At 40.7% G+C, this 27,092-nt stretch overlaps 1 protein-coding gene across 7 annotated transcripts in view; it reads left to right on the forward strand.

Annotated features, from left to right (window-relative positions):
- EBF1 (EBF transcription factor 1) overlaps positions 1-27,092 on the forward strand; it is a 280,885-nt gene that overhangs the window by 200,265 nt on the left and 53,528 nt on the right. For 4 of the 7 annotated variants that reach the window (XM_054168246.1, XM_054168247.1, XM_054168243.1 and 1 more), the window contains exons 9-10: positions 6,512-6,642; positions 14,612-14,738. In XM_054168246.1, coding sequence (XP_054024221.1) covers positions 6,512-6,642; positions 14,612-14,738 — 258 coding nt within the window. Of the gene's footprint in view, positions 1-6,508; positions 6,643-14,611; positions 14,739-27,092 lie in introns of all 7 variants that reach the window. The other 3 variants (XM_054168245.1, XM_054168242.1, XM_054168248.1) reach the window with 1 other exon arrangement.

Here is a 27,092-nt window from a genome sequence, read left to right on the forward strand (position 1 = left end):
GCACTGCCTTGCTTGGAGTCACAAACCTTATGTGATTTCCATAACTATGAGATACCCAGATGATATAAAAATGCTATAGAAATCCCAGAGTTACCACTGAATTGCTGCTACTTTGCAATACTGAGTAGACACAGCAGCTTAGTTCCTGAAATCAGCATGTTGGCACTAGTGTGTCAGCTCTGTTGCTAGTTCTCATGTGAGGTTGGATGAGCTCTGCACTGCACAGGGTGGTCTACATCTAACCTAAGTGGTTTTTTGAAAAGGGAAACCCCACTTCTGTATATATTGCATAGCTCTTGGCAGCTTTGCACAGAGCACTGCCCAACTATCTTTAAAAAATCTAGTTCCTTATTCTGCAGCTTCTTTGGATGGGTTTTTAAGCACTTAAGTGGTTTGTTGAATCACAACTTCAATAAGTCATGGTTTTGAGTGCTTAAGACCGATTTGCCAGCAGTTTGGCAAAAACATTTAACAGGTTACAGGATCAGACCCATAAACTGTGGGTTAATCTGTGGCTCGTTTATGTATTTAGCCTGGAATTAGGTTTTACCCAAGGAAAGGAAAAAAAAAAAGAGAGAAAATTAAATTAAAATCCAGATACTTTCAGTACTTCCTCTAAGATGAGACATAAATTCCTTGTTCCTCTGAATTCCCAGTTGGAACTGCCTTTATGCAACTCTCCTTGCGTGTCTCAACGCTGTTAAGGAGAAGAAAAATACAAGCACGTACCCCATCATTTAAACTCCCGTTGTGATGCAGCAACTGTTGTCAGAGCTTCATCTATGGAATAATGGAGGATGAAACCACACTTCATGATAAAAACTGCAGGCGAGGTCATTCTTACAGTCGCCAGCACAAACTGGATATTAATCATGGAGCAAATACATTTCAGGAGCTAAATAAGAGCAGTCCCCAAGCCCTGCTGATAGCTGTGCATCTCACTTAATTCACCTCGGTGAACATTTACCTCTGAGCTCAATTAACCCTTATTCCAAGGCCACCCATAAACTTTGTGGTAAATATGGTTTGGGTTTGTTTTGGTTTTTAACTCTCGCCTCTGTTTTCTATCAATTGAAATAGATCATTCCTGCTGGAGGATAAAATGCTGCCTCTGTTTATAAACACAGGTCCCTAATTAAGAGTATGAGATGTTCAGTGCGTGTTTGTGAGGGACTTGAATCAGTAGCCCGTTGATTCTGTAAATTCGGTTGTTTGATGCTCCTAAGGACATCTGCTATTTCTTCTGTCTTCAGGATCCACTTGAAGCAGATAGAAGTGCTCAGGAGGTAGATGGATGGTGATGTAGAGAAGAGGGATTTCCTAGTGCAATTGCCTGCAAGCGAAGTTAGTTGTACAAGAGACGTTATTACCATTGTTTTGTTATTATTGTTCTTAGTAGTATTAGTACTGTTATTCTCCCTTCCCAGCATTGTTCAGAGGCAAATTGGAAACGTGGTAATTAGGCCCTGAGTGGTAGTGTAGTACTAGTGTCCTGAGCCAAAGTTCAACGCCCTGAAATGAAATTTAAACCAATTAATCTGTTAGATTTTTATCGCTTGTCCGTGTTTTCTGAGCAATTCCCTCAGCACGCGGCCTTTGATCAACTCTCATACAAAAGCTAAAACGTGTGCCTGCTGCTAGCAAGATGGGGCTGACATTAACATGGCACTCATAAAACAATCAGAGCAGTGAAGCCCTCAAACAGACAGGGCAGAGTAATATTTAATAAAAGCGCACACATAATCTTCAGAATTAGCATTTTGTGCCTTGCAGTACCTTTGGGAGAAGAGCTTTTATTTGTGGAGTGATCATTATTATAACAAAGAAGAGCTACCTAATAATTTCCACTTTAACTCTGCAATATGCCACGAGCATTTCTGAACCATTATGCTAAACTGTGGTGGGGTAATCATTTTATTGTCACAGTTTGAAGGAAGAAAAATCCCCTGTATATCAGTAGCTAGGAGAGGGCAGGAACACACTGAAATGCACAACACACAACAAAAAACTTTTCCTTTTTGCTACCCATGTGCTGAAGTTGGTACCTACCATCCTTCATAAGGAAGATGATAAGATTTTAATAATGTATATTCTGAGGAGAGATGAAGATTTCAAAAGAACATTGTTTCCCTTGAAAGTCATTAAGCTTTTTGCTCATAAATCCTTAAAATGTATCGATAGAGACCTTAGCTTTGAAGTGAGTGGCACAATTCCCATTGGTTTCAGTAAGTCTGGGATTGCAGTGCCTCCCTCTAACATCTATGTCTGTTAACTCAAACTGCAGGAGCAGCACAATAAAACATGTCAGATGTTAATGCTGATTTGCCTTGATATTATGCAAAGGAGGTGAGCAGCTCATTAAGACTCATAACCATTAGGCCATTTCAGCAGGTGGAGGATGTGACCACATCACCTTCAGCAAGGAGCTGCAAGGTCTGTGCCTGCAGTTGGAAGGGTGATACTTAGTTTTTCCTCAGTCCAATGACTGTTCTGAAAACATGCAGCAAGAGGAATATACTCATGCCAAAGCGTCTTAAAATCTTATCTGGTAGTTAGGCTACCAAACTCTTTTGGTTCTGGTTGTAGCTGGCTGCAAACTGTTCATTAAATAAACAAAGACACAAGTTTATATAGGTAAGAATGTATCATCATAATTTTTTATTATGATTCTTCTCTGGAGTTTGTTCATGTCATCACTCATGTACCCTTCCTTGCCTTCATTAGAACTAGTCCAATGCTCTCCCCTGCGCTTTTTTTATTAGTGAAGTTTCCAACTTTGACTAAAATATTAATTTTTTTCTCTTTTTTTTTTTTTTTTTTGCTACAGAATACCTCAAATTTTATGTTTTTTTTTTCTTCTCATATTTATTTAAAAAAACATTTCAGAAAGGATGCCTTGGTGTTACCGAAGGGCATGTGAAGCGATAATATTTTGAAAGCAAATCTTTTGTTTTTCTTGGCAACATGGAAAAGTGTTATAATCAACTCCAGAGAGAGATTCTGGAACTTTGCATTCTGAGAGAAAAAAAAAACAAAAACTTTAAAAATTCTGTATTTTGGTTTCTCTTGTGACCCAAATGAAATGTAGAAAAATCACGATCTCCAATGAAAAGCTCTGGTTTTTTTAGGGTTGCACAGAAGTAAACACCTTCCAGACAGCGCTTTGGAAGTTGCCAAGTGATTAACAGAAGAAGTATGAAGAGCTGAGGGCATGAGCGGGCCAAACATTTGTACCAGGGGCATAAATAGAGCTGAGGTCATTGTCTTGTCCCTCTCCCAACATTACCTGTGGTGATGCTGGCAAATGGCACCTGATTCTTCTGTCCTCCTTCCTGGTGCTCCAAGGAAAAGGCCTGGGAAGGGCAAAGTTTTAGTAAGATCCGTGTCCCAAACGACACTGGCTGTTGCAAATATGTCATTGTATAAACATGGTTTGTGCCTTCAAACCAGGTAGCACTCTGTATGCTTCCCTTAGCACGTCTCCTTGGCGATCAGTCCTGCAGCAGAGCTTCCCTTGTGGGGTGGCACCTTTGTGCAGCCCTGCCAGACTTTACAGACACTTGCATTTTAGAGTCAGAGAAGTTGTGGGGGGAAAGTTGGGAAGTTCTACTGGGTTTTGTGACTGTTCCTAAGGGAAAATAATATCCTGAAATCCTCTGGGAATGCACAGTGTTTTCCTTGCTCCTTGGGTAGTGCCTGTAAGGGTACCAACCTGCCCTGAGTATTAAACCACTAAGTAATGAGTTTCTGTCCTCAGAAGAGATGTCCTGGGCTATTGCCAGCAGTTCCAACGAGGCACTGATTCAGCACAATTGCTCCATATTTAAATAAAATTACACATATGAGTGGTCACATTGACTGTGTGGGTGAGAGTGTCCTAGGGAACAGCCCACAGCCCCAGGTTAGCACAAGGACCTGTTCACTCAAAGTCATGGCAACACTGAGCCAGACTAGCTCAGTGGAAGCAAATGAGGCTGTGTTTACAAGCAAAACAAATCTAAAATATGAAATGTGACAAATATGTACAAAATATACAATATTTACATACATGTACAGTTTATACACAATGCAAGAATCCCTCTGGACAAACCAGGGGGCTACTAATAGCTTCCCCACTCCCTACTCCCTTCCTTCCCCCCTGTATACAAGACAAGAGAAAGAGCAGAGAGTTGCTGTTAGTTACTTAACCACACCAAAGAACACAGCCAAGGTGAGCACAGCCAGAAGCTAGTATCTGCCAGAGTGAAGGAAGCAAAAAGAGAGAAAGTTAATTTATAAAACAAAATTTTATGGTAGGTATCTGTCCAAGGGGATTATTTGGAACTTACCATTATTTTCCTTTTTACATCCAGTGGTAATTTATTTACATTCTACCACTTTCTGTTCAAGATCTGTGGAAAATTTTCGAGGTACAGCCTAAAACCACCACCGATATTAAGCTCATACATGCATAAAGTAGCAGAATCCAACAGATGAGGCAGCACAGACAGGGCAGCACCTTGCACCTGTGAGCACAGTGTGGGTACCACAGAAAACTTCACAAGATAAACAGCAGGAGTTTTAGTGGGGACCCAGAACGGGAGAACAGTGTCTTGTATTCATTTCAAAGATGAATTGAATCTATCATTTTGAAGCCTGCATATGTTTTCTGTTAATGGCTTATGGCCTCAAACAGTTTTGTGTTGGGTTGGGTTTTTTTATTATTATTATTCACTGGTATTTAGGAAAAAAAAAATGTTGCTTGTAATCTGTAAGAAAAGTAGCTCATTCTCTGCCACATGGGAAACTGATTATCTGGGGGTTTTACTTGGGGCTGTGGGTGTGGCCACGAGCAACAGGGAAATACTGGGAAGGGTGTGATTTGGAAGTGATTTTAGTTCTTATTTATTGAATGTTTGATTCTGTGAAAGGGCTAGATGGCATTTTGATAAGCTGCTTTCACTGTAAATCCCTTGCTGTGAGCTCGGCTGAAAGGGAAGCATTTGGGTTTGGACTTTGCAATGGCTTTTACACGCAGCTTTATGCAAGTAACTTGAATCCAAATTCAACATATTGAAGTAACTTCTGTGCGCTACATTGTCATGATGGTGATGTTAGGATGTTTCTTTTGTTAGCTCATGTAAAAGTTGATGGCTGTGCTCTGCCAAGTTTGGAGTAGGGTAATGATTTATTCTCCCTGTGTGTTTGTGTTTTTCACTGGAGTTGGCATCCCCAGCAGCTTAAGTAGTGGAAAAGTTTGCGCCTGATGCTTACAACCTTTTGTAGGTAGGGATGGGATCTGTTTGCTCCCTATGCATGAGTTCCATCACTGGTGGTGAGAGTCTGTAGCAGTGTCCACAGAAACATTCACTGCTACGGGTGACTCAACAGCTCCCTTTCCAGCTCCCTCTTTCTTCCCAGCTCCACACCCACCTGCCCTGCCCAGGGCTGGGAGGATGGAGCTTCTCACCAACCTCACGGACTCTTGAAATTATTTCCAACTGACCAGAACTTCACTAAATAACCATAGACACACAGAGTCTCTTCAGTGCTTTATGTCTGGAGCATTTTAAAGTATGCTTCTGTGAACAAACTAATTTGCTGTCTTTACAATTAGAAGAATGTAAGGCAAGGGCTGTGCTGCTATATGGTCACATCAAGTACTTCATGGGTGCAGCACTGTGATGCAGTACTGCACAGGAGGAGAATCCTAATGTAGATGCTTATATTACCCTGGTCTACCAATATATAAAGTTGAGGATGCTTCTGCTTTGATATTTTAAAATCAGAAGATCTTACACCAAGATCTGAGCTTACTATGAGCAGCACTTGAGTTTTCAATGTCCTCTCAGAAGGTGCTTTGTACATAGGATGCCAAGAAAGTGGCTAGTGAATGTGGGGACACAAAACTGCAGTGACTGGATGGCAGGGGTGTGGGGTTTGGTTTTGTCTGTCTTTATTAGCCAAAGCATTAAGAAGGGCAGGGTGGTTTAATACCAGAACAACCTGGGTCTGATTGCAGAGTAGTTAAAGAAATGGTGAAGGTTACACCCTTTTTTAATTTAGCCAATATTTTGCACAATATTTATAGGCATTTCCTTGATGAATTTAGGTTATGATGGATAAAAAAGCAAGCTCACTGGAGACTGTTTTATGAACTCAGGTAGTGTGCATTTCCTATCAAATGAAGATAGGGATTTGTCCTGATTTCCAATTGGTCTCTGCCCATCATGCTGTGATTTTTATTTTTTTTTTGTTAATGTAGGCATAAAAAAAAATTCATTTTTTTGGGGTGTAGATACCAAAACCAAACAGAAATTAATTGAGAAAAAAAACCCACACTTCCAAAGATACAGTTTGAGGTCATGCACATATACTAGAAAGAATGTGATTGCTGAAATCTTTGTGTTAGTAAGGGGGAGGAAAAAAAAAAAAGAAAGATCCTTTTATTTTATTTTTCTCAAGTCTTCTATCATTAAAATCTGATTCTAACAGCAGAATACTTCTCTTTTTCATGTCTGTTGAAAAGCAGCTACACCATGTATCAAAGCCATCAGTCCAAGTGAAGGATGGACTACAGGAGGTGCCACTGTCATCATCATAGGAGACAATTTCTTTGATGGGTTACAGGTCATATTCGGCACCATGCTGGTTTGGAGTGAGGTAGGTGTTGTCTGAACGGTAATGTCTAATAGCTTTGTCTAGCTTGTAGCTAGCCTGTCCTTTTTCTGTGCCACACGCTAAATCAGCAACAAATCTTGAGATGTGAAGTTTTTTTTCTTTTCCCCATTCAGTTTTATGAAAATAATTAGTCAGCTTTACCTGTGGCAGAAATCCATTACAGCCAGGGGATTTGCATCTCCTCTCACTGGCCCAGAATTTAGCTCTTTTTTTTTTTTCTTTTTCTTTGCTTTCTTTCTTTTTCCCCCAGCAAAGGGAAGGATAAATTCCTGTGTGAATAATTCTGCGTTTAGCACTACAATAGCTAAGGGCCCACAGGAAACAAATGTTTAGGTGATTCTGCTTTCCAGGGAAACTGGCAGCTTGTAGCTGCAGCTCAATGAGGTGGAGACCGCAGAAATTCAGCACCTCTGAAGAGCATATCCTTAAAGTCTAGGCACTCATTGTAAGTATCTTTTTTTGTAATAGCAACCAAATACACAGTATGGTATCCACAATGGGAAATACAAACTCATCATACCTAGCAGGGCCTCTGTAGTTTCACAGTAAGCTTTTTTTAGGTTTCTTATCCCTTCTCTGCTTTTGCTGTTCCTCCCAGCTTCCTAATTCCTCTCTTCTCATGGCACATAATTAAACATGGAGCCTGATATTTCCCAAGAGCCTGTTGAAAATTAAAACCTGGGAAGCATTGTCCAAACAGATACTTTGAGTGCTCAGGACTGTAGGTGTCAGGGCAGAATTCCCACTGGCTTCACTGGCATGGAAAGAGAGCTCCAAGGAAGGGTTTACATTTTGCATTTGTGGCTTTCCATAAGCATTTTTGATCTTCTATAGGAATTGTTTCCCCCCCATTATTTTAATACTGAATTAAACACACTAACAAACCAGCACCTCCAAAACAGATATACAATCCTTACCTAGTGACTAAGGATCTTCTGATACTTTGCCTTATAAATCTTACAAATCCTGAATCAACACCATAGCTTAATTCACATCCAGCACATTCCCACCGCTGATTCCATTGCACATATGGCAGCATTTTTTCCATATGAAGAGTATTCTCTAATGCCCTTCATGGGCTTCACTGTTCTCCCTCTATCATCCTTCCACTTGAGGACATGTGGATGAAAGGACGTTCTCAGAAAAGGAGATATATAAATGAGCTCTATTCTGAAGCCCTTATGTGATCATGAAAGTGCCCCCTGGGTCCAGTGTAAGCATTTTGTGTGTTAAGATTGAAGCTATTATGGCTACAGACATTTAACAGGGAAAGGTGAAGAGGCTGGGAGGAAAGTGCTCTGATTTTTTTGGTACTGCAGAATTGGATCTTTCATTATACATCTTGATCTGTTTATTAGTGGGTGCCATTAAGTGGCAATTTCTAATCTCAGGAGAGTGAGTGTTAGTCAAAACATTGCTTGCGATGGTTGCAAGGCATTGTCATAGAATTAATAATGTTAGAAGGGGTCCAGACCAAAGTCTGTATGTACTGCAGAAGGCTGCAGGTTGACTCTGGGACTATTTCACTGTCTCTCCCTTACCAAATTACTTCTCAGTTTCATAGCCTATGAGAGCAATAGAAAATCCTATATGGGGGGGGGGGGGTGGAAATTCTAAAAGAAGAAAGAAAGACATGCTAAACAAGTGCAGAAATGCATGAGCTGCCTGAAACCTAAATAATAGTGACCTGTAAGCATACAAATATATGCAAACATATATATAGTCATCTGTAACCATACATATGGCACATACGAGCCATCTAGGAAGAACAAAATTAATTCTTTCACTTGCCTTCCCAAGGTCTAGTGCTTTTTCAGTAGCCAGGGAGAATAGGTTTGTTTTAACTGTACTGTCCATCTTCTGGATTTCAGTACCTTTTAAAACCTGGAGCAAATTCATCCTGAGTTCCCAGGCAGGCCCAGTTTGGAGCAAACCTGGCCAGGTTGTTTGTTTGGTTTTGGTTTTTTTTTCATTGAATTCAAGAATAATTTTCTAGTCCATCCTGTTGTAGAGTAAAGTAGAGTAGAGTAGACCAGGTTGGAAGAGACCTTCAAGATCATCGCGTCCAACTCATCAATCAATCCGACCCACCTAAACAACTAAACCATGGCACCAAGCACCCCATCAAGTCTCCAAGTCTCTTATGGATCTATGTATTCTATGTAAAACATATTTTTAACTGAGCTGCAGAAAATCCAAACCAGTAGTAGATAGGTGGAAACTGAAGAAAAAAGAGTGAGTTTCGGAGAGCATTTTCACATGGATGTTTCTAGCTTCCCTTTCAGTTATAATTGCAGGTGGTTTGGGGGATGAAGTCTAGTTTTTAATTTAAGCATCATTTTGCCACAGACTTTGCTTGGGACCTTGGGCAAATCACATAATCTGCTTAAAGTTCAATTCCCTTTCTCTAACAGAGTAATAAGATTAGCAATCTTCTTTGGAGAGGTGCCGTGAAGATAATTATTGTAAAGGTCCTATATTACTCAGATTTTATTATAGCAAGATCCAAGTACCTGAGATGCATTGATATTTAAAATAGATATCCCACCACAGTTTAGAAGCAGAGTTAAAAGCCAAAAAGGGAAAAAAGAAATGTTCATTCTAAGGGTGAATTTGTTGCTGTCAAGCAGCATATGCTATAAATAATTTGAAATGTAAATAATATATTTTTAATTTATTTTACATGTATTCAAGTTTTGTAATTGAAATATTTATATGCTTGAAACAGAGTTGACTGTGGTAAAAAAGGAGGTTTGAAATGGGTTCTGAAACACATATTTATTATTTAAGCATATGTTTTAGCTGTAAACACTCTAACATAATTACAACCTTTCTCAGCCAGGGAGAACTAAATAAAAACTTAATTTGTCACATTAATTTTGTGCAGAAATGCAGATACCCTAAGCCAGGAGGTTCAATTAATCCTTACCTCCCATATTACTTTATAAAAATGACTTTAAAAGCCCTTGATATTTTTAGAGTACAGCAAAATGGGCCATCTAATGCCTCTTTTCTCTTTTTTTTTTGGAAGGACTTTCATAACAGACAAACAAACAGCACTGGTATATCGTGTGCACATGCTGAATCTGGACAGACAACTCCCAGCAATAGTCTGTTTGCCAGATAGACTCTGCCTGTCTGTTTGTCCAGTCCACAAAGGGAGTTGTTATTTGCAGGTTTTTACTCGGCGTCCTGGAGCTGTGCATTGTTGCAAGTATTCCAAATCTGAGCTGCTGATAAAAATCCTCTGTTGTTTCTCTCTCTTACTTGGGGAGGCTGGAACTCGGAGAGTCGAGTTTCAGAGCAAATACACGATCACGAAGACAAAATTAGTTTCTTATAAATATTCCACAATATTTGCTTAAAATGAGCTATTTCTTCAAACCTTCTCCTGCCAAGAACATTCCTCCAGCTGCACAGAGTCAGCTGGACACAACTTCTTTCCCCCCCCCACCCCCTTCTTTTATATTAAGAAAAGATGAAGCACTGAAATGTCAGTTCTGTTACCTTTGTACAGCACAAAAACAGAGGCTGAGTTTCTTTTTTTTGTTGGTTTGGCTTTCTGGAGGTTGATTTTTATTTATTTATTTATTTATTTTAATGCTGCTGAATCAAATTCTGTGGCACAGTTTTTTTGGTTTTGCTTTTTATGTTTATTATTGGTTTTGGAAGTCTCTGTTTCTGAGTGCTTATTTTGGAGGTCTGACTCATTCTGAAAAAACGAGTAGGCGCCCTCTTTTTGAAAACTAAGGTTTATTAAGCAGCATCTGCGTGCCCAGGATGGAGGCATGAAAAGTCACTGGAGAATTTTTTTAAACTATAGGCATCTTGAGGATCCTCTTTGCCACTGAAAACCGTGGTGCTACCTTCAGTTGGTGGGATTTCTCTTCATTTCCCTCCTAATGGTGCTCTTCAGACAGAGTCCAAGTTAAATTTGTGACGGATTGTCACCATTTCCCTAACCACAAACCAGAGCTCAAGCATGCGAAAATAAACTGGTGACTCAGATTAATGACATCTCCTTATAAAATGTCACTTGTAAAAAAAGAAAGTAACCTGGCACTCTGAAGAGTGTGAAATGATGCTGTATCACACAAGAATGTCTAGAATACATTAGCAAACCACAGAAAGAGGCTCCTTGTACCCACTCGAACCAAATGTGTTTTGGATTTTGAAGGACACGCACCTCCCTCCATTCTGAAGGTCTCTAACTCAAGTTTCAACACAATCCACAGCATGTCCCAACTGACATGTAGGAGTTTAGATCAAACAGTTAGTGCAGTTGCCAACTATCAGATAAGTTGACCTCAAGATAAGAGCAAGAGTCCAATTACTAGGTTTATGTCCAGCTCCAGATCTCAATTAGCCAAATGCAGGAATGAAAGAGGAAGCTGGATCTGGGATTTTGGCTGGAGCTCACCCTCCAGCTCACAAGTCAAGGCCTTACTCAAGATTTACACTTGAAAATTGTGTTCAGAAGTGTACTTAACTCATGTTTACAAATTCTTAATTCTTGGCATGTCGCTGCTACAATTGTTGCGCTGTCAGTGCACCAATTCCCACCTTAGATTGGAACACAGAAATGGCTGTATGGGGTCAGACACAAAGATTCACCTAGATCAGTATCCTGTGTGTGGCAGTGGGCAATGACAGATGTCTATAAAAACAATGGAGTGAGCATGTGATGCTTTCCCAGAACACTCTACCAGCCTCCAACAGTTTGGGGCTTAGAGGCTTCCCTAAGTAATTTCTTTACTTTTAATGTCCCTTAATGCTAATAGCTCAGCTTTTCCAGGTGTTTTACATGCAAATATGAAACAGACTGTGCCTTGAAGAAAACACAGCCTACGACAGTGTGAGCGGAGAAAATGTGCTAGGAAAAGATGGAGCAGATCCCCAAGGTCAAGCCAGAGATTGATGGGGTAGACAGGGACATATCCCACAATCCTGAAGTTATTGAAGCTAGGGCAGATTTGCTCTTGCTGTGGGTGTTTCTGGAGTACCCAGACTTGTGCAGCACACTCTGGGCACTCAGGCTGCAAAACAGAGTTAGGGAGAGCTGGTCCAGGTCCATAAGGCATTAGGGATCTGGAGTTCAACATCAAAGGTGAGGCTTAGAGGGCAAGTTTTGAAATGCAGTGACATTGTTTGTCCCTTAAAGAAAATTTATTGATATGACAGCAATATATGGGACTACTGGTGCAAAAACAAACTGGTCTGTTCCTTTCTGTGTGCCTGAGAACTGTGACCTGACCTAGAACAAAGGTCTTTCTAGCTCAACACTGTATGCCTGACACGGTCAGTGGCAGATGCTCAGGAGGAAAAGGTACGTGTAATCTCCTGGCATAACTCCCAAGCCTTTAGTTCTAGAGAATAGAGGAGTAAAATATATCCTGAGTATCCTAAACCATAGGATTTCAGACATAATGTTCACCCTTGGGGAATGTGTGGGCGACATTATTGTATATTTGTGGTTTTAAACACAGTTAAACTTATTTACTTCAGAGCACAAAGGAAAACCAAACTGTTTGTGGAGAAAAAACCAGGAAACTTGCTTAACTCTCTCCAGCTCTCTTTAACAATGGACCATAAATAGGTCAGACGTTTCTTGGGAACCAGGGAAGATGAGTATTGGAAAATGCCACAAATTATATTTAAAGAACATTAAAGTGGTGACAGACCAGTAAATGCTGGGAAATTCGAAGATGCAACCAGAAGCTGCCTGTATAGCTCATGCCAGAATTGGGTGAGGGGTGCAAGGAATATGCTGATGTAGTAAGATCAACATGTTAACCTTTTAGTATTAAAATCCTTGCTGGTTTTGCAAATATTTTCCCCCTCAAAATGTCACAAATCTTTTCTCATCTTGCCAGTTCACTCAGTTAACTAGAACCACTTGGGGATGGGATTTCTCTCAGCTATGTTTGGCTGCCGACAGTTAAGCATTTAGTTTAAGTTTGACATCTTGGTTCATTGGGTAAAGGTAGATGCTTCCAGAGAGCAGCCACATAAGAGGTGTCTACAACACTGGAAATAAATTGCTGTTTGGCAGTGCTTTCTGCCCCTGCTGACTATTGATGGAGTGTAGAGAATTTGACTTAGACTCATAGGCTTTGGTTAGCCCAGCTTTAAAACAACTCCATTTAACTCACAGCAATCCTTGGAAGTTGGGGGGGTTATTTTTTGTTGGTTTGTTGTAGGGTTTTTTTTTTTAGCCCACTTGATAGAGGGAGTAATTGGGGAAAATGGCAGGTTTACTTTAAAAATAAACAAGCTTCTAAATCCCAGGCTTTCAAAGCAGAGCCCAAAACATGTTCTTTGGAGCTCACAGTTGGCAGCATCAATTCCTAACTGACCATTTCTAAACCAGCTTATGACTTCTGTGGATCTGAATGTCTTCTGGAGCATTTGATGCTGGTAACTTTGGTTTTAATCTTCAACTGGATTTAATATTCATTTTCTTATTTTAAATATAGGGAACTTCCTACTGTACATGCCATTTCCCTCAGTAACACAGATGGCTCTCAGACAGACATTACTCTGCTGCTGTGCTTTTTTAGTCCTGTCCCCTAAACAAAGAACTGGTTAAAAGTCTGGGGTTTTGGTAGGATCTCACTACAATTTGCAATACTTGCTTCCTAGTAAAAATATTAATGAATTCAACTTTTTATTTAAAAGAAAAAAGGAAATCTATCAAAATATATTCCCTAATCCAGGACACAATTTGGCCAACTGCACAGAGCAATTGACTGTGTGTATAGGGTGCCCATGTCTTCGCTCACTGTCAAGGCAGGTTATGATTTTGGTTATTTGCCTCTCCAGAAGTGTATTAATGTGCCACAGTCTGCTAGAGAAGGATTATCTGTGTGCCAAAGCTGTATCTTGGTTGCTGGACACAATCACGTCACCTTTTCTGCGTAGCTCTTTGTATTGTGCTTGTCTGAAAGAGCATAAGGAATGAAGAAGATGGCATTTCAGTGATGGGGAGGATAATGCTTTAGTATCTAAGTGCAGCAGAGATTTGAGTTAACACACTATTAATTAATGAACTTCTATATGGCTCTAACAATAATTTCAAGGACTATGCTTTAAATCCAGTCCAGAATCCTGAAACAGCAAAAATTATCTAGAGCCTAGAAAGTGCAGCTCTGACCCACTCCCATCTTTTGTGTGAAGAGGATTGGGATCCTCATTAACAAGCAATTTATGTTTGTCTCTGTATTACTGTGTCAAGCCACATCTGCAGAAGCCCTCTCAGATGTGTGTCAGTCACTGCAGTGAAGGCAGACTGGAAGCAGTGGTTAGATGGTTATGTTTGGTATTTCTCTTTTGAGTGCTGTGATCATCTGCAAGAAAAGATCCAGCATCCTTCAGAAGCCAAACTTTGCATTTCTGCAGTAATCTGTCATACCTCCACAAAATAAAGAGAAAATTAAAACAGCAGCACATGTTGTTTTTGCAATGTGCAGATGTCAGCTGGGGACCAGCACGTGGAAAATCCTGCCTGGGCTTGGGCTATGCAGTGCATCACATCCTGGGTCTGTGCTGTGTCATGTTTACACATACAACTGCCTATCATTTATCAATCAGATTTGTTGGACGCTGTCATGACCCTAGTGTTCACCTGAGCAAACATAGGCATCCTGCTGCTTGTAAGCTACAGTTATTGCATTAAACCAGGGCTTATGCTTGTACTAGGAAGCAAGTGCCTGCCATGTATGAAAACAGAAATAATGTTGTTATGGCTGAGAAGGAGAATGCTTGTAAATATTGTAGTCACTGGCTTTTGTGTGGGTTACATCAAGATTGTATTCAAACATTGACAGGTTAATTACATGTTTCAAAGCTTGTTTACTGTCATCTGAGAAGGAAAGTGTTATTAAAGAAGCATTCAGCATCTAACAGTGCTTTCCCCCCCTTTTTTTTCTCCCTCCTTAATGTTTTCCTCTAGCTGATTACTCCTCACGCCATCCGTGTACAGACGCCTCCCCGACATATCCCTGGGGTTGTAGAAGTCACATTGTCCTACAAGTCTAAGCAGTTTTGCAAGGGAACGCCTGGAAGATTCATTTACACAGGTAAGGATGCTTTTGTACTAGATATAAGGTGGAGAAATAGGGCAGACAATATATCACACTTGCTGGGGCTACTGCTTTCGTCATTAGAAGCTGTACTGTATTCTGTTATTCTGGCAGAGCATGTCATTGAGGTACCAGTTTAAGGTTGGATTTCAGAAGTGGATGACTGTAGGGATGGATCTGAAAACAAACCAGTATGGGATTTTTGTTTGCTTGTTTACCGTCACAGTGGGATATCTCGTTATCCTGGAGGGGGAAGGAAGGAGGGAAATGGATACTCCAGTAGTTAAACAGAGGATGAGTGCAAGCATGAAGAGACAGACAGGCTAGTGCAATCACAAACCTGCCTTCCACAAAGCCTCATGCTAAATGTCTCCATTTCATGTTTTCTGGCAAGTGTTAGAATTGTTCCATACAGCAGCCTCTTTGCCTGCCCATCTCACCTTAACATAGTTGTCTCTGACTTTCAGAGAGGTTAGATAGCTTTCACCCAGCCAGTGCTGCAGACATGGTGACCTGCAACATATTGTGGGGTGGCGTGCCACACTGACACCACAAAGTTGAGAGGCTTGGTCTGAAGAATTATTAACAAATAATCGTGCTAGGACACTTCAGGTGCTGTCAATGTTACACTACTCTCAGTAGCAAAAAGAAGGGCCTAAGAAATAAATCCAGTAGCAACCTAACATTTTTAAAAGAATGTGTGTCATTGATTCCTTGGAAAGGATGCACGCTACAGGAGTTGATGACTTGGTCCAGGTTTTGATGTACTTGTCCTTTTATGTGCTTGTTTGACATATGCAGACAGGACTACTTCTGTAACTGTGGTTCATCACAACCCAGGGCAGTTCCCCTTCCCATTCTTGATTGTCTCTGAAACTTTAAGAGTAAGCTATATCATAAATACTCATGGCTGTGAGGCATTTTGGATTTCACTGGGCACATGTATTGCTTCAGCTGTGAACGTACACACAGAGACCTGAGGCAAAGAGAGTCAGTATGGAGAAGAGGAGGCTGAGGGGAGACCTTATCTCTCTCTAAAGCCTGCTCTCCCTGGTGTCAAGCAACAGGACTAGAGGAAATGGTTTCAAGTTGCACCAGGGGAGGTTCAGGCTGGATGTTACAAAATATTTCTTTGCTGAAAGGGTTATCAAACGTTGGAATGGCCTACCCAGGGCAGTGGTGGTGTCATCATCCCTGGAGGTGTTTAAGCAGCCTGTGGACCTGGATCTTAGGGACATGGTTTAGTACTGACCCTTCAGTGCTAGGTTAAGGGTTGGACTTGGATGATCTTTGAGGTTTCTTCCAGCCAGATGAATTCTGTGATTCTGTGACTTTTGTGCTCCAGCTGGGTAGCAAAGCTCTCGTTTGCTTTTTCTTCACTCTGACCAAATTGAACAAAGTTGCCTTATAAAGCTTTGTTGTCTTTTTCAAATACCCTCTTCCCCAGTTAGGATTATGCACTGGATTTCTTCAAACTGGGTCTTAAATTGTTCATGTATCTCTTTGCTGGCTGAGCAGCAAGCACTTGTGCAGCATTACTATTTCAATAATGTGTAGAAAAATCATACCTGGACAATAGCACACTATATCAAAAAGGTTCTTTAAGGTTTGAAAGGAAAAGAAAAGGGTCAAATTGCCAGCTGCTGCAAATTGCTTGCATATACCACATGAAAGTGTCAGCCAGAGCTCTGCATAGCCTGTCCATGAATCTTTCTTCTTCTCACTTTCTGACTCGGAGTAAGTTGTGCTGTCCTGCTCGATGTCAAGCCACCAGGGTGGCTGCATCGTGGGTTGGTGAATTGGCAGGTATGCCTGTAGAAGATGAAGAAAGAGAGAAAACCTGCTCCCCCTCGACTTTGTGAACAAAGTTTTGCGGAGTTCATTTTGCGATTTAAAAGTGGCTTCGACCCATTTTGGTTTTGCCTTTCAGATCATCATTAATTAGCTTTGCCAGTAAAAAGGAGGGTGGCAGTTTAGCCTGTCTGCCCAGAAGCAGAAGGCTGAATGTGGAAATAAGGTGTCCCAGGAGGGAGAGTGTTTCCATTTATGCATTTTGCAGGTTAGTGTTTAAAGCACATTATTTTTCATTCGATAAATAGAAGTTATGAAATACCAAACAGCAATGATAAAGTCGAAGCTGATGCGGTCCGTGGGCAATAGTCTCGCTTGTGCAGCTCTTAGGGAGTCATGGTAGACACAGAAAAGCTATTGTGACTGAAATTGTACCTCACACAATTTGCATTTTCCTTTTAGAGAGAGCCTGAACTTAAATGTGGCTTTTTAAAAAGGTCTAAATGGAACTAAAATAAAAACAATTAATGCATCCTGACCTTCAGAAGTGCCTTCCAGCCCTTTAAACAAAATGCAGGTTCAGTACACGCCTGCCGATTAGTTTTAGTTAATTGAAAATTATAGGATTGACCCAAGAGGAAAATTTTGTTTGCACTCCAATCACTTTTACAAATTAAGGAAAATTACCACAATTTTGTTTAGCTAAGGTTTCACACTGAGTTCACGAAATTAGCTCAGCCATCCCAACAAAGTCAGCACTTTGTTAGTGAGCACTAGAAAAAAACTAATAGTCTATGGTGTGTACAAACGAAGCATAGAAAAAGCTATGATGCTTTAGAGAACTAGGCCAAGTGTTTTTAATTAGGATTATTGGTTCATTGTAAGTTTTGAAGAACAATCAAACTAGCAGATTAGCTGTTTCTTTAAAGCTAGAATTTCTTGCCATTCATTTTTCCCATGAGAACTTGTTTTAACTCCCACATAGCACTATTTTTTTCTTTCCTCTTTTTTTTTTCCCCTTTTCCTTCTTTCTTTCTCTCCCCCCCCCCCGCCAACCCCCCCCTTTTTTTTTTAACAAGGCCTGCAGGAAATGGACCAATTGGAAGTTGGGATACAGTAACATTCCCCAGCATCACTCCAGCCGATGGGAGTTTTTCACAATGTTCTTCAGTGAACTCAGTGTTCTGGAACATATTACAAAACCACAGAGGCCAAATGTTTTCTCAGAGGAGTTTGGCCTCTGTTTTTGGCCGAAAACCTTTCAGCATCACTTGCTGCTTATTTACCCTGCTATTAAGAACAAGAAAAGGGGAAAGGAGAAAAAGGAGGAGGGGAAAAAAAAAAAAAAGAGCATGTGTGTGTGTGAGAGAGAGAGAAAAAGACCTGGGGTTTGTGGGCGGTGCAGGAGTTGATCAAGCGTAGTTTCCTTTCTGGTGAGAATGTCCCTGCTCGTTAATGGTCCCATTTTGTGGTCAGGTCTCATTTAGAAGAAATTATTTTTAATCAGTGTTCAACAAAATATCCCCTCAAGCCACCTGGCTGTAAACTGGTTTTTTTCTTACTGTTAAGTACTTAAGTTCTCAGAAGAAAATACCCAGTGACCCATTAATTTTAGCCTTTTTTTTCCCCCTTAACTGCAAATAACTTAGTAACATGATCTTTAAGTAGTCCATGTGCCATCTAGGAATCAAGGTCATATATATACAGATAAATCCTGGCTTTTGTAAGGATTTTTGAAAGAAATAAACCAGTGTTGACCCTGTGCTTACAAGAAAACATCAGGTTTTTTATTTTCCATCTGCAAAGCAAGCCATTAGGATGCACTTACAGAGCAAATATTTCTTAGATTCTAAGCTGTGGCATTCCTCATAGAACTTCATTAGAAATACAGAAGTCTGAACACATCTTGCATGTGTGATCATTTTGGAATAATACTAAAAGTCCATATTGCAGATGGAAATACCCAAATGTGCTGGTCAGTATCTCCCTGTGGCACCTTTCATCTGCAAGTCTCTTCTGGAATAGAAGAGCACTGCATGAATTGTATCACAGTATCAGTCAGGGTTGGAAAGGACCACAAGGATCATCTAGTTCCAATCCCCCTGCCATGTGCAGGGACACCTCACACTAGATCAGGCTGGCCAGAGCCCCATCCAGCCTGGTCTTAAACACCTCCAGGGATGGGGCCTCAACCACCTCCCTGGACAACCCATTCCAGAGCTTCACCACTCTCATGGTGAAGAACTTCCTCCTCACATCCAGCCTGAATCTCCCCACCTCCAGCTTCATTCCATTCTCCCTAGTCCTATCACTACCTGATATCCTGAGAAGTCCCTCCCCAGCCTTCTTGTAGACCCCCTTCAGATACTGGAAGGCCACAATTAGGTCACCTCAGAGCCTTCTGAGAATTGAGCTTTGTATCACAACATAGGAGTCAGGTATTTATCTCTACCATTTTTATAGGACTGGAGAATCTGAGATAGAGAGAAGCCATTAGGGAAACAAACCCGTAGGTAGCTTACCAAGGTGACTCAGGGCATACGTGGTTGAGTTGAATTAGGGATGGGAACTGGCACAAATTTGTGATACCTGCACAGGCCTTTGAGATTTTGTTTTGTTTTAATTAAACAAACAAAACAACAACAAAAAAAAGTCTCATGGCCAGTATGTTTTTCACAGATGAATTTTGCTGTGATACTAAGCTGCAAGGTTTGAGTGGGTCTGCATGAATGTAAGTGAAAAGAGAATTAATCTGACTGCATATTGGAAAGGACATATGGGAGGTCCATAAAAATGTGTTATGCTGTGTCTTCTACCACCTGCTCAGTTTCAGGTTTTGTGCTTTTGTTCCCAAACTAGAGCAAATGACTACACAGAGGCCAGAAGTATATTGCTTTGTCGCTGATGTTATGTATACACCATGAGGTTAATTCAGATTCTTGGCTGAGTAGTACCCCAAATACTGCTCCTTTTTTTTTTTTTTCTTTTAAATTGGTGACATAGTTGGACACAGGATGGAATTTAGGGACCATTTTCATTTGCATTCATCTTGCAGGGAGTTTGGGGGCTAAACCATTTGTGTGCTAGCAGGATACCTAGAGAAAGGCAAGTCCCACCTCAGCTCGTTGGGATTTGTTAGAAAATATGGGATGAGGTGTGTCTTTCAAAGTGCTGCCAACAGGAATGGGTGGATATAGGGGCAGCACAGACACAGAGCTTGCTGTGCGGTGTGAATAACCCAGATGCTGAGAGCTGATCGTCCAGGATAAGTGTGACAAGGGCTGAGTGGGTCAGAGTGGAGCTGCTGAGACTGACCGGTGGTTGCATTATGCCTTTGGGCCATTGTGGGTAGAATGATGTAGAAATGCTAGCACTGTGAAGGTCAGGATATTCACAGAATTTCTGGGAAACTGCCTCTTTCTCTGGAATGTCATAGGGCTTCTCAGAGAACTTTTTGCTCTCCTAGTTGCTATGAAGAAGAAATAGCCTCATGTGGAAAAATCCCTGCTCCATCCTCATTTCACCCTTTGTTTACTTGCAAAAACCTTTTAGTCTGTATACAAACAGGAAGAGCCTTGCAGATCACAGATGATTTGGGCTACATTTTCAATAGCTTTGAGATTGCTTAGCTTCATTTTTAGATTTTTATCTTTAAATAGTTTAATTTACAGAAGGAAAGAGAGAGAGCCATTTTTGTGAGACTAATTTGCTTTACATTTCTTAAATCAAAAGCTACCTACCAGCATTTAAAATTTCAGTTTATGGCCCTAGAAGCAGAGATTTAGGTCATGTACACAGATCTGGTCAGAAATGGAACCACTTAAAAGGTGATCTCCAGTCACTGAAGGTTCTAGCCTGGTAAACTTCAGTGATTCCTGCTTTCAAGAAGGCACCGATAACTATTAACTATGCACAGTTCAAAAGATCCATAATCAGTGAAACAGTTTTCAGAATGGAGAGTTCTGGAGTTTGTAGACTTCAATAATGAAAAGGGGGGGAAAAAATGGAGGAAGAAAAAAGAAATGGTGATAAGACGCAGACTGGCTGTCAAGAAGTTCCTGTAGCCCCCCTGGAGCTTTTTGTGATCCCTGTGGACTAAAGTTTGACCCAGACACAGCTATGGCCAAGGTTAGCTGGTGTATCTGTTAGCTCCTGAGAAATGTTAAAACCTAGTGGCAGTTATTCTCAACATCAGTAATACACAACCTCATTAGTTTTACAATGCCTCATTCATGTGTGTTTATTATTAAATCATGAGCACTTAAATAGCTGATTAGTATAAATGAGGAGAGAAGGCCACCGTCAACAGAACAATAAAAATAAAATTAAAAAGCCAGCATGGCTTGGGTTTTATCCTGATGTGTTTATAAAATCTTCAACCTCAAAGATATGATGGTCATTAATCTGAGATGAAATATAGAGCACATCACTTCCCCAGAAGAGTGACCAGCTATGAGATCTGGTAGCTAGCAAATGAATGTCATTTGTTTTTAACAGCAGTTTTTATCTGTCTTTCACTAGTAAATATTAATAGCAGTGGTAGAATAAAAAGTATCAGATGTCTGGAAGTTGAATAGTCAAAGTGCTGCAGAAGAACAGGAGAAAATCCTTCAATGCAAAGAAATGTATAAAGTTTAAAATAAGGGCTAGTGTCCTTAAAAGCAGGAGAGCACTGCAGGTTACCCTGTTGATTTACCTCTGCTTTGGACACTCAATATAAAGTCTGTTCCTGATCCTGGAGAGACTACAGAGGAGGGATGATAAATCCTAACTGTAGCACTATCCAGTAAGGCAGAATGAAATTAAATCCTCAGTAAATGTAGACTTTTACCGGTGAATTTAATTAATGTCCCTAGAAACAAGCACAAATCCCCTCATAAGAGCTATTCATAAAGTGTTCTAATGCAGAGTTTCCCCCTTTGTCTCATTGTGCTGAGTGTTCATTCCTAGTGAGACCTTGCCACAGGGACACTGGAAACATAAGGTTGTGTGTGGACCTCAGAAATGGACCTGTCTGTGGGGTGGGGTGTTGAGTTGAAGTTAAGCTGTACATGCGGCTTTCTGCTACCAGAAAGTTTGATAGTCACTGAAGAATTGGATCTTCATGGCACCACTGCTAAGTCTGGGATGTTGGCAGTTAAATTACAGGTGGGAAAACAGGGCAGAGATTGGCACAGTCACTCCCTCCAAACACCCACATCAGTGATGTGATCTTGAGTGTTACTTGCCCTTGAAAAGGAAAGTTGCCCTCAGGAAATCTCTATTTGAATTTAAGCATGAACCTGACCCTTTCCAAGTTCCAGTCAATTAACTTAGATGCTCTGCTGAATCAGTGTTAATACCTGGTCTTCTTGGCCTGTCTGGAAATTTTAGGGGGAACAAAAAAGAAAAGGATGCAGTTGGTTTGGAACAAGCTTTCCTAGATAAAGTAACTTCAGCCTTTATTACTTGATAGTGAGCTTGGGGTTACTATTGTTACCAAAGGGTTTGCTTCTTGGGATATGCCCAGTGGAATGAAGTATGGACAGTTACCAGTGTTGAGTGTTAGGAATATTAAGGTTGTTGTTTTGGTTTGCAGAAATTTGGGAAAGGAAGCTGCAAGGAATCCTAATTGTTTGCAAGGAAAAGGGTGTTATGAGACAGTGAGGAGGCAGTGAAGGTAGACTGAGAATCCCCCTTTGTATGCTAATAGGACCACAGAACCCTCATACCTTTGGTATTTCTTAAACACTGGCAGCACCAGAATGCACTGCAAAAAACAATCACCAGAAGTGTGCAGTGTACCTGTAGGACAGCTGCAAAAATGAAAGCAATTACAGCAACTGTCAGAATAAAGCAGGCTGTGAAGGAAACATATTATTTTGCATATTTTATGTATACACTTTTCAAGAAATATGACCTTTATTTCCTAGTTAGAGGAAAGTGCAATCAGAGTCTACGCAGCAAAGGGTAGCTGGATCATTAAAAAGAGTATTTTCTCTGATATTAGAAGTCTAAATGGGCACTAGTCCTTATTCACAACCTTGGCTGTTTCTGTCTGCCCTGAGTTAATAAGTGATAAGGCCAAAAGAGAAATAAATCACTGAAGTCCCTGTCCAAAGAAAACATATTGACTACAGCCAAGCAAATAACAGCCCATAACCAATGGTCCCATTCATCATTCATGTAATAGGGATATAAAGTATTCTCTACCTATGAAACCATAGAGTAGGAAAAAGCCTGATAAGCCCCCAATCTAAGCTGTGTGATTTGATTATTAAAGGACATGAACTGCTTGTCACATACCTTTAATCTTTAAGATGTGTTGCCATTTCTAAACTATAAATTTGTGGTAAAGGATTAGAAAGCTATTAATGATAAAGGTATAAACTAGACTTTGTAAGGATTCCTGCAATTCTCATGCATCCATGTAGACTCTTAGAACCTTAACCTATTGAATATGATATAACATAGTTATCTGACCTTCTGAGTCAATAAACCATTCTTTGCTTTTCAAGTTCCAGTCCTACTCCATGATAAATTAACCCTCTGGGTTCACAAAATAAGCCTTCTAAATGCTTTTCTTTATCCCCACCCCAAAACCTTTAAATTTTCATGCCTTTGCTTCAAAACTCTCTTATTCCGGACTGCAATTGTTAATCTTTTTTTATTCTCCTTTTAGCTTGTGTCAGTTGATAAGATATTATTCCCTCTTTTTAAAAGATGGCCAATAAAACAGAGAGGTGAGATGAATTTCTAAAAAGCCTGAACCGTGCTGTGTTTTTACAGGGTGCTTCACTGTCTTGTTTCTTAATGTATGGATATTCGGATTAGAGCAGTGCCATAGAAATGGACAGTTCATAGGAGCAGCAGCGGCTGTACTGCTTGCCTTCATGCAGTTTGATCCTGTGTCCTGAGAAGAGGGACAACGCATTATCTTTTTGCTGGTCAGAAAGCAGCCTCCTAGACTACTCACTGCTGCTGCTGAAATACTTCAGTCGGTTAGCTGGGAATTCTGGCAGCCTTGCAGGTATAGATGTACCCAACTCATCCTTCCTGTGCTTCTCACGGGGTGCAGCAGGTTTTGATTACTGCCTGGAACCATGCACAGATTTACTGTGTGTTGTTGAAAAACTTCCAGGCTGTGGGCTAGGCTGAGGTGCCCATGCACACAGCACGCTGGCTCTGGCGAGGGTGGCGGAAGGGGGATTTAGTACGTGGCTGCCTGAGGCACACTCTTGCATAGCGCTACCTGCAAAACAGCCTCCTTAAGATGTGCTTAATCCTTTGAGGTCCTTGTTAGTGAGGGTTCATTTTGCTTAGGCGTTTTGTTACACAAGTGAGAGCCGTACAGCTGGCTCAGGCCAGCAGTGTGGTGTGCAGCCACCATTCCCTGGAGGCAGCACTTGGGCAGCCTTGCTGGCTTTGCACTTGTGCTCGCATCCCTGTGCAGCCAGGAATGCTTATCTAGCCTGGTTAACGCTTGCTAACAGCAATGACTACAGAGCAGATCTGCCCCAATATAGCTCATGTCTACAGATTCAGGCTCTTTTGTTAATATACAGATAAAAGGGAAATCTTGTACTTGCAGCCTTTCATCTCAGTGGATGCAAGAGCAATTTATTGCGTGGAGTGGAAGTTCTTTGTACTTTTCTGCTGTCTTGCAAGAACTCACACAGGCTCTTCTGCTTAGTTATGTAGATATAAAGTGAATAAGTGATGTGGTCTACTCTGCTGTCCGGATAGAGATGCTGGAAATGGTTTAGTTCCAGTATAGGTAGGCACAATCCTGGAAGCTTCTCAGGCTTGCCCAAAACACTGCAGAATCACCTCTTGGTGCAGATTGCAGTGTCCATTGTTACTTATTTAAAGTCAGTTTGAGTATTTCTGAACGCAATACAGCAGATTGCAGTGCAGACATGCCCTTGTAGACTGGAGAGACACTGTATTGTGGGCACCACTGGATCCAACAGAGAAAGAGAGAGAGAGAGACAAGCACCTCAGAAAGGAAGGGAATGGTAACTACGGTGTTTTAAATTATCTGAGATATCTGGCAATAATCCACATTTATTTCATGATAAGGGCTGACTGACACCTTGGAGAAAGTAGAATTTCCCTGAAGATTCAATCAAAAATTTCAACAATCTCAACCAAGTTGCTGATGCTGCTAAAGAAGAGCTCTGTGGCATTAATACTACTGGGGCGGGGGGTTTCGTTTTGGTTCGGTTTGCGGGGGGGGGGGGGGGGTTGGTGGTGTTGGGGTTGGTTGTATGGTTTTTTTTTCTATAATTCTCCAACTTTTCTCCCCTCAGACCTGTTCCTCCCCCCACCCCCAGGTTTATGAAAAAAAAAATCTCTAGTACAGTTGCTTGAGGTCTGTGTATATCTACACAGCCTTCAGTGAAAGGTGTTTTGCACTTGGATCAACTTGCTGTTGATCTGTTGTGAGCTTTGCAATTAGTTTCAGAAGTGTAAAACCTCCATTACTTAACTCTGCCAAGCCAAGCATACACAGATCTTTCATTCCACAAGGCAGGACAGAAGTTATTAAAGCTATTAGAACACAAACATGCTAGCATGATGCAAATCAGACTGTCATTTTGCAGCAAGTCAGCTATTCTGCATGAACTTCTTACAACTTGCACAACCGAGTACCAGATAGTTCATGGCAGTCTACATCTTGGGTAGATAAGTGTAAAAGATTCATTCAGTAAGGAGCCTAGATTTGGATAGTTACCCTTGAAGGCCTACTTCTGCACAGTTTGTCCTATGATATTTACATACCATAGCCATTCTTATTTAATCTTTCAGTATCGTCTTTAATTTCCTTCTTCTCCCTCCCTTCACAAATGAGATTTTTTTTTTTCCCCCATCTTCTTCCTGTTGGCATAAATTGTGGTTAACCTCTTTGAATGAGGATTTGTGGACTTGATCTGCTTTTGCATAGCACCAGATGTCAGCATTGGTGGTTAACAAGAGGAAACACCAAACACCATTCCTAGAAGACGAAGGGTTAATTAAAAACAAAACAACAACAACAAAACCCAAACAAACAAAAGAGCCAAACCCCAACAACAGGGGGGGAAAAAAAGGCAACAAAGAGAGCAACCCCACACAATCAACTAAGATTTTTTTAACTTTGTTTTTAGGACCCCATGGGACAAAAAATGCACATGAAAATTAAGATGTTGTAACAGTGATCTAGCAAAAATACATCTTTGTTAAAGCAGAAAGTGGCACCAAACTCTGCATTTTCAGTATGCAAAAATTACAAAGCCAAAACTGTGAAGCCTATGAATAATTGTGAACCTTGCTGTCACTCTTTACTACTGCAGTGTCTTGCAGGGTGGACTTCATACCTTTTCAACATGATCATGCCTTCTTTTACTTGTCTTCATAAGGGAGAGAAATCTTATGAGCCTTAGTGACCCACCCTTTGCAGCTCTGGGACATGATACCCCCTTAGCTATCTCAGAAGTGGGTGAATCATTATCAGGAAACTCTTTATCTATCCTCTGTCTGCACAGGGCTTCTAAAGAAGTGCTCTTGAATAGCTGAAGCTGACTGAGAAGCATTATACCCTTAGCACCTCCACGGGCTAGGTGCTGTGTAGGAAAGTAACTATTGCCCCAGACAGTAAATAGTTTCTGAAATATATGTCTTTGTTGTCCTCCTTTTATTTGTGGTGTAGGTTTATTTTGTTTTGCTTGGTTTTATTTTGGTTGGAGAATTTTTTTGGTGGCAATGGTGGTGGTTTTTCTTTTCTTTTCCCCTAACTTATGTCCTATTTCTAGCATTTGGTGGGATACTTTCCTTAGAAGACTACAACTCATCAAATGAAGATACATAGTTTGTATGCTCAGACAGCTCTAGCAGCAAGCTTGCATTTGTAAAAATGAAAGGCAAGATTTGACTGCCAGAAGTAACTATGAATTCCTGTTGAAAGGTCACTTCTGCAAGGGAAATATTTTCCCCAAATGTAGATCTCTGACTAGTTTCACCACTCCAAAAAGAATTCTCTCCAAAGTTCACGTGTGTGTTTGCACAGCTACTAGAAATAGTTGTTACATTGTTCCTAAAAATAAGTCTTCAAGTGGCCAACATTCAGGGAAAAAAAGTAGTATTTTCTCTCTCAGGATTTTAATTTGTAGGCACTTTTGTTTCCCTTTAATCTTGCATGGAAATGTGCATGTCATTTATTTAAAAGGAAGAGAGTGAAACGTGCCTCACCTATTTGTCTTAGACTGTGTTTTTCCCTGGGTGTTTCTGACAGCTCAGACTCTGTTATTGATAGAGGGACTTTCAGGGCAGTGCACAGGTCTGGCAGGTCAGGGACAGAACAAGAATTTGTACTAGGCATCTTTTTTTCTCTGAATGGAGAATTTAGTCCAAATTTCCAGAAGGGAAGCCAGTCTGCACATTTTTTTCTTCACCCAAACTGTTCATCTTTGCATTGCTTTTGAGTTCTGTTAAAAAGACAAATGAACCTTCTTTAAATTGAGGCCTAAGGGAAAGGTTGGCAATGACCCCTTCCCCTTCCAACTTCCCCTATTAGACTTTTTTTTCCAGAGGTGTTCACAC

The sequence above is a fragment of the Dryobates pubescens genome, chromosome 16 (genome assembly GCF_014839835.1).
Source record: "Dryobates pubescens isolate bDryPub1 chromosome 16, bDryPub1.pri, whole genome shotgun sequence".
Taxonomy (NCBI): Eukaryota; Metazoa; Chordata; class Aves; order Piciformes; family Picidae; genus Dryobates; species Dryobates pubescens.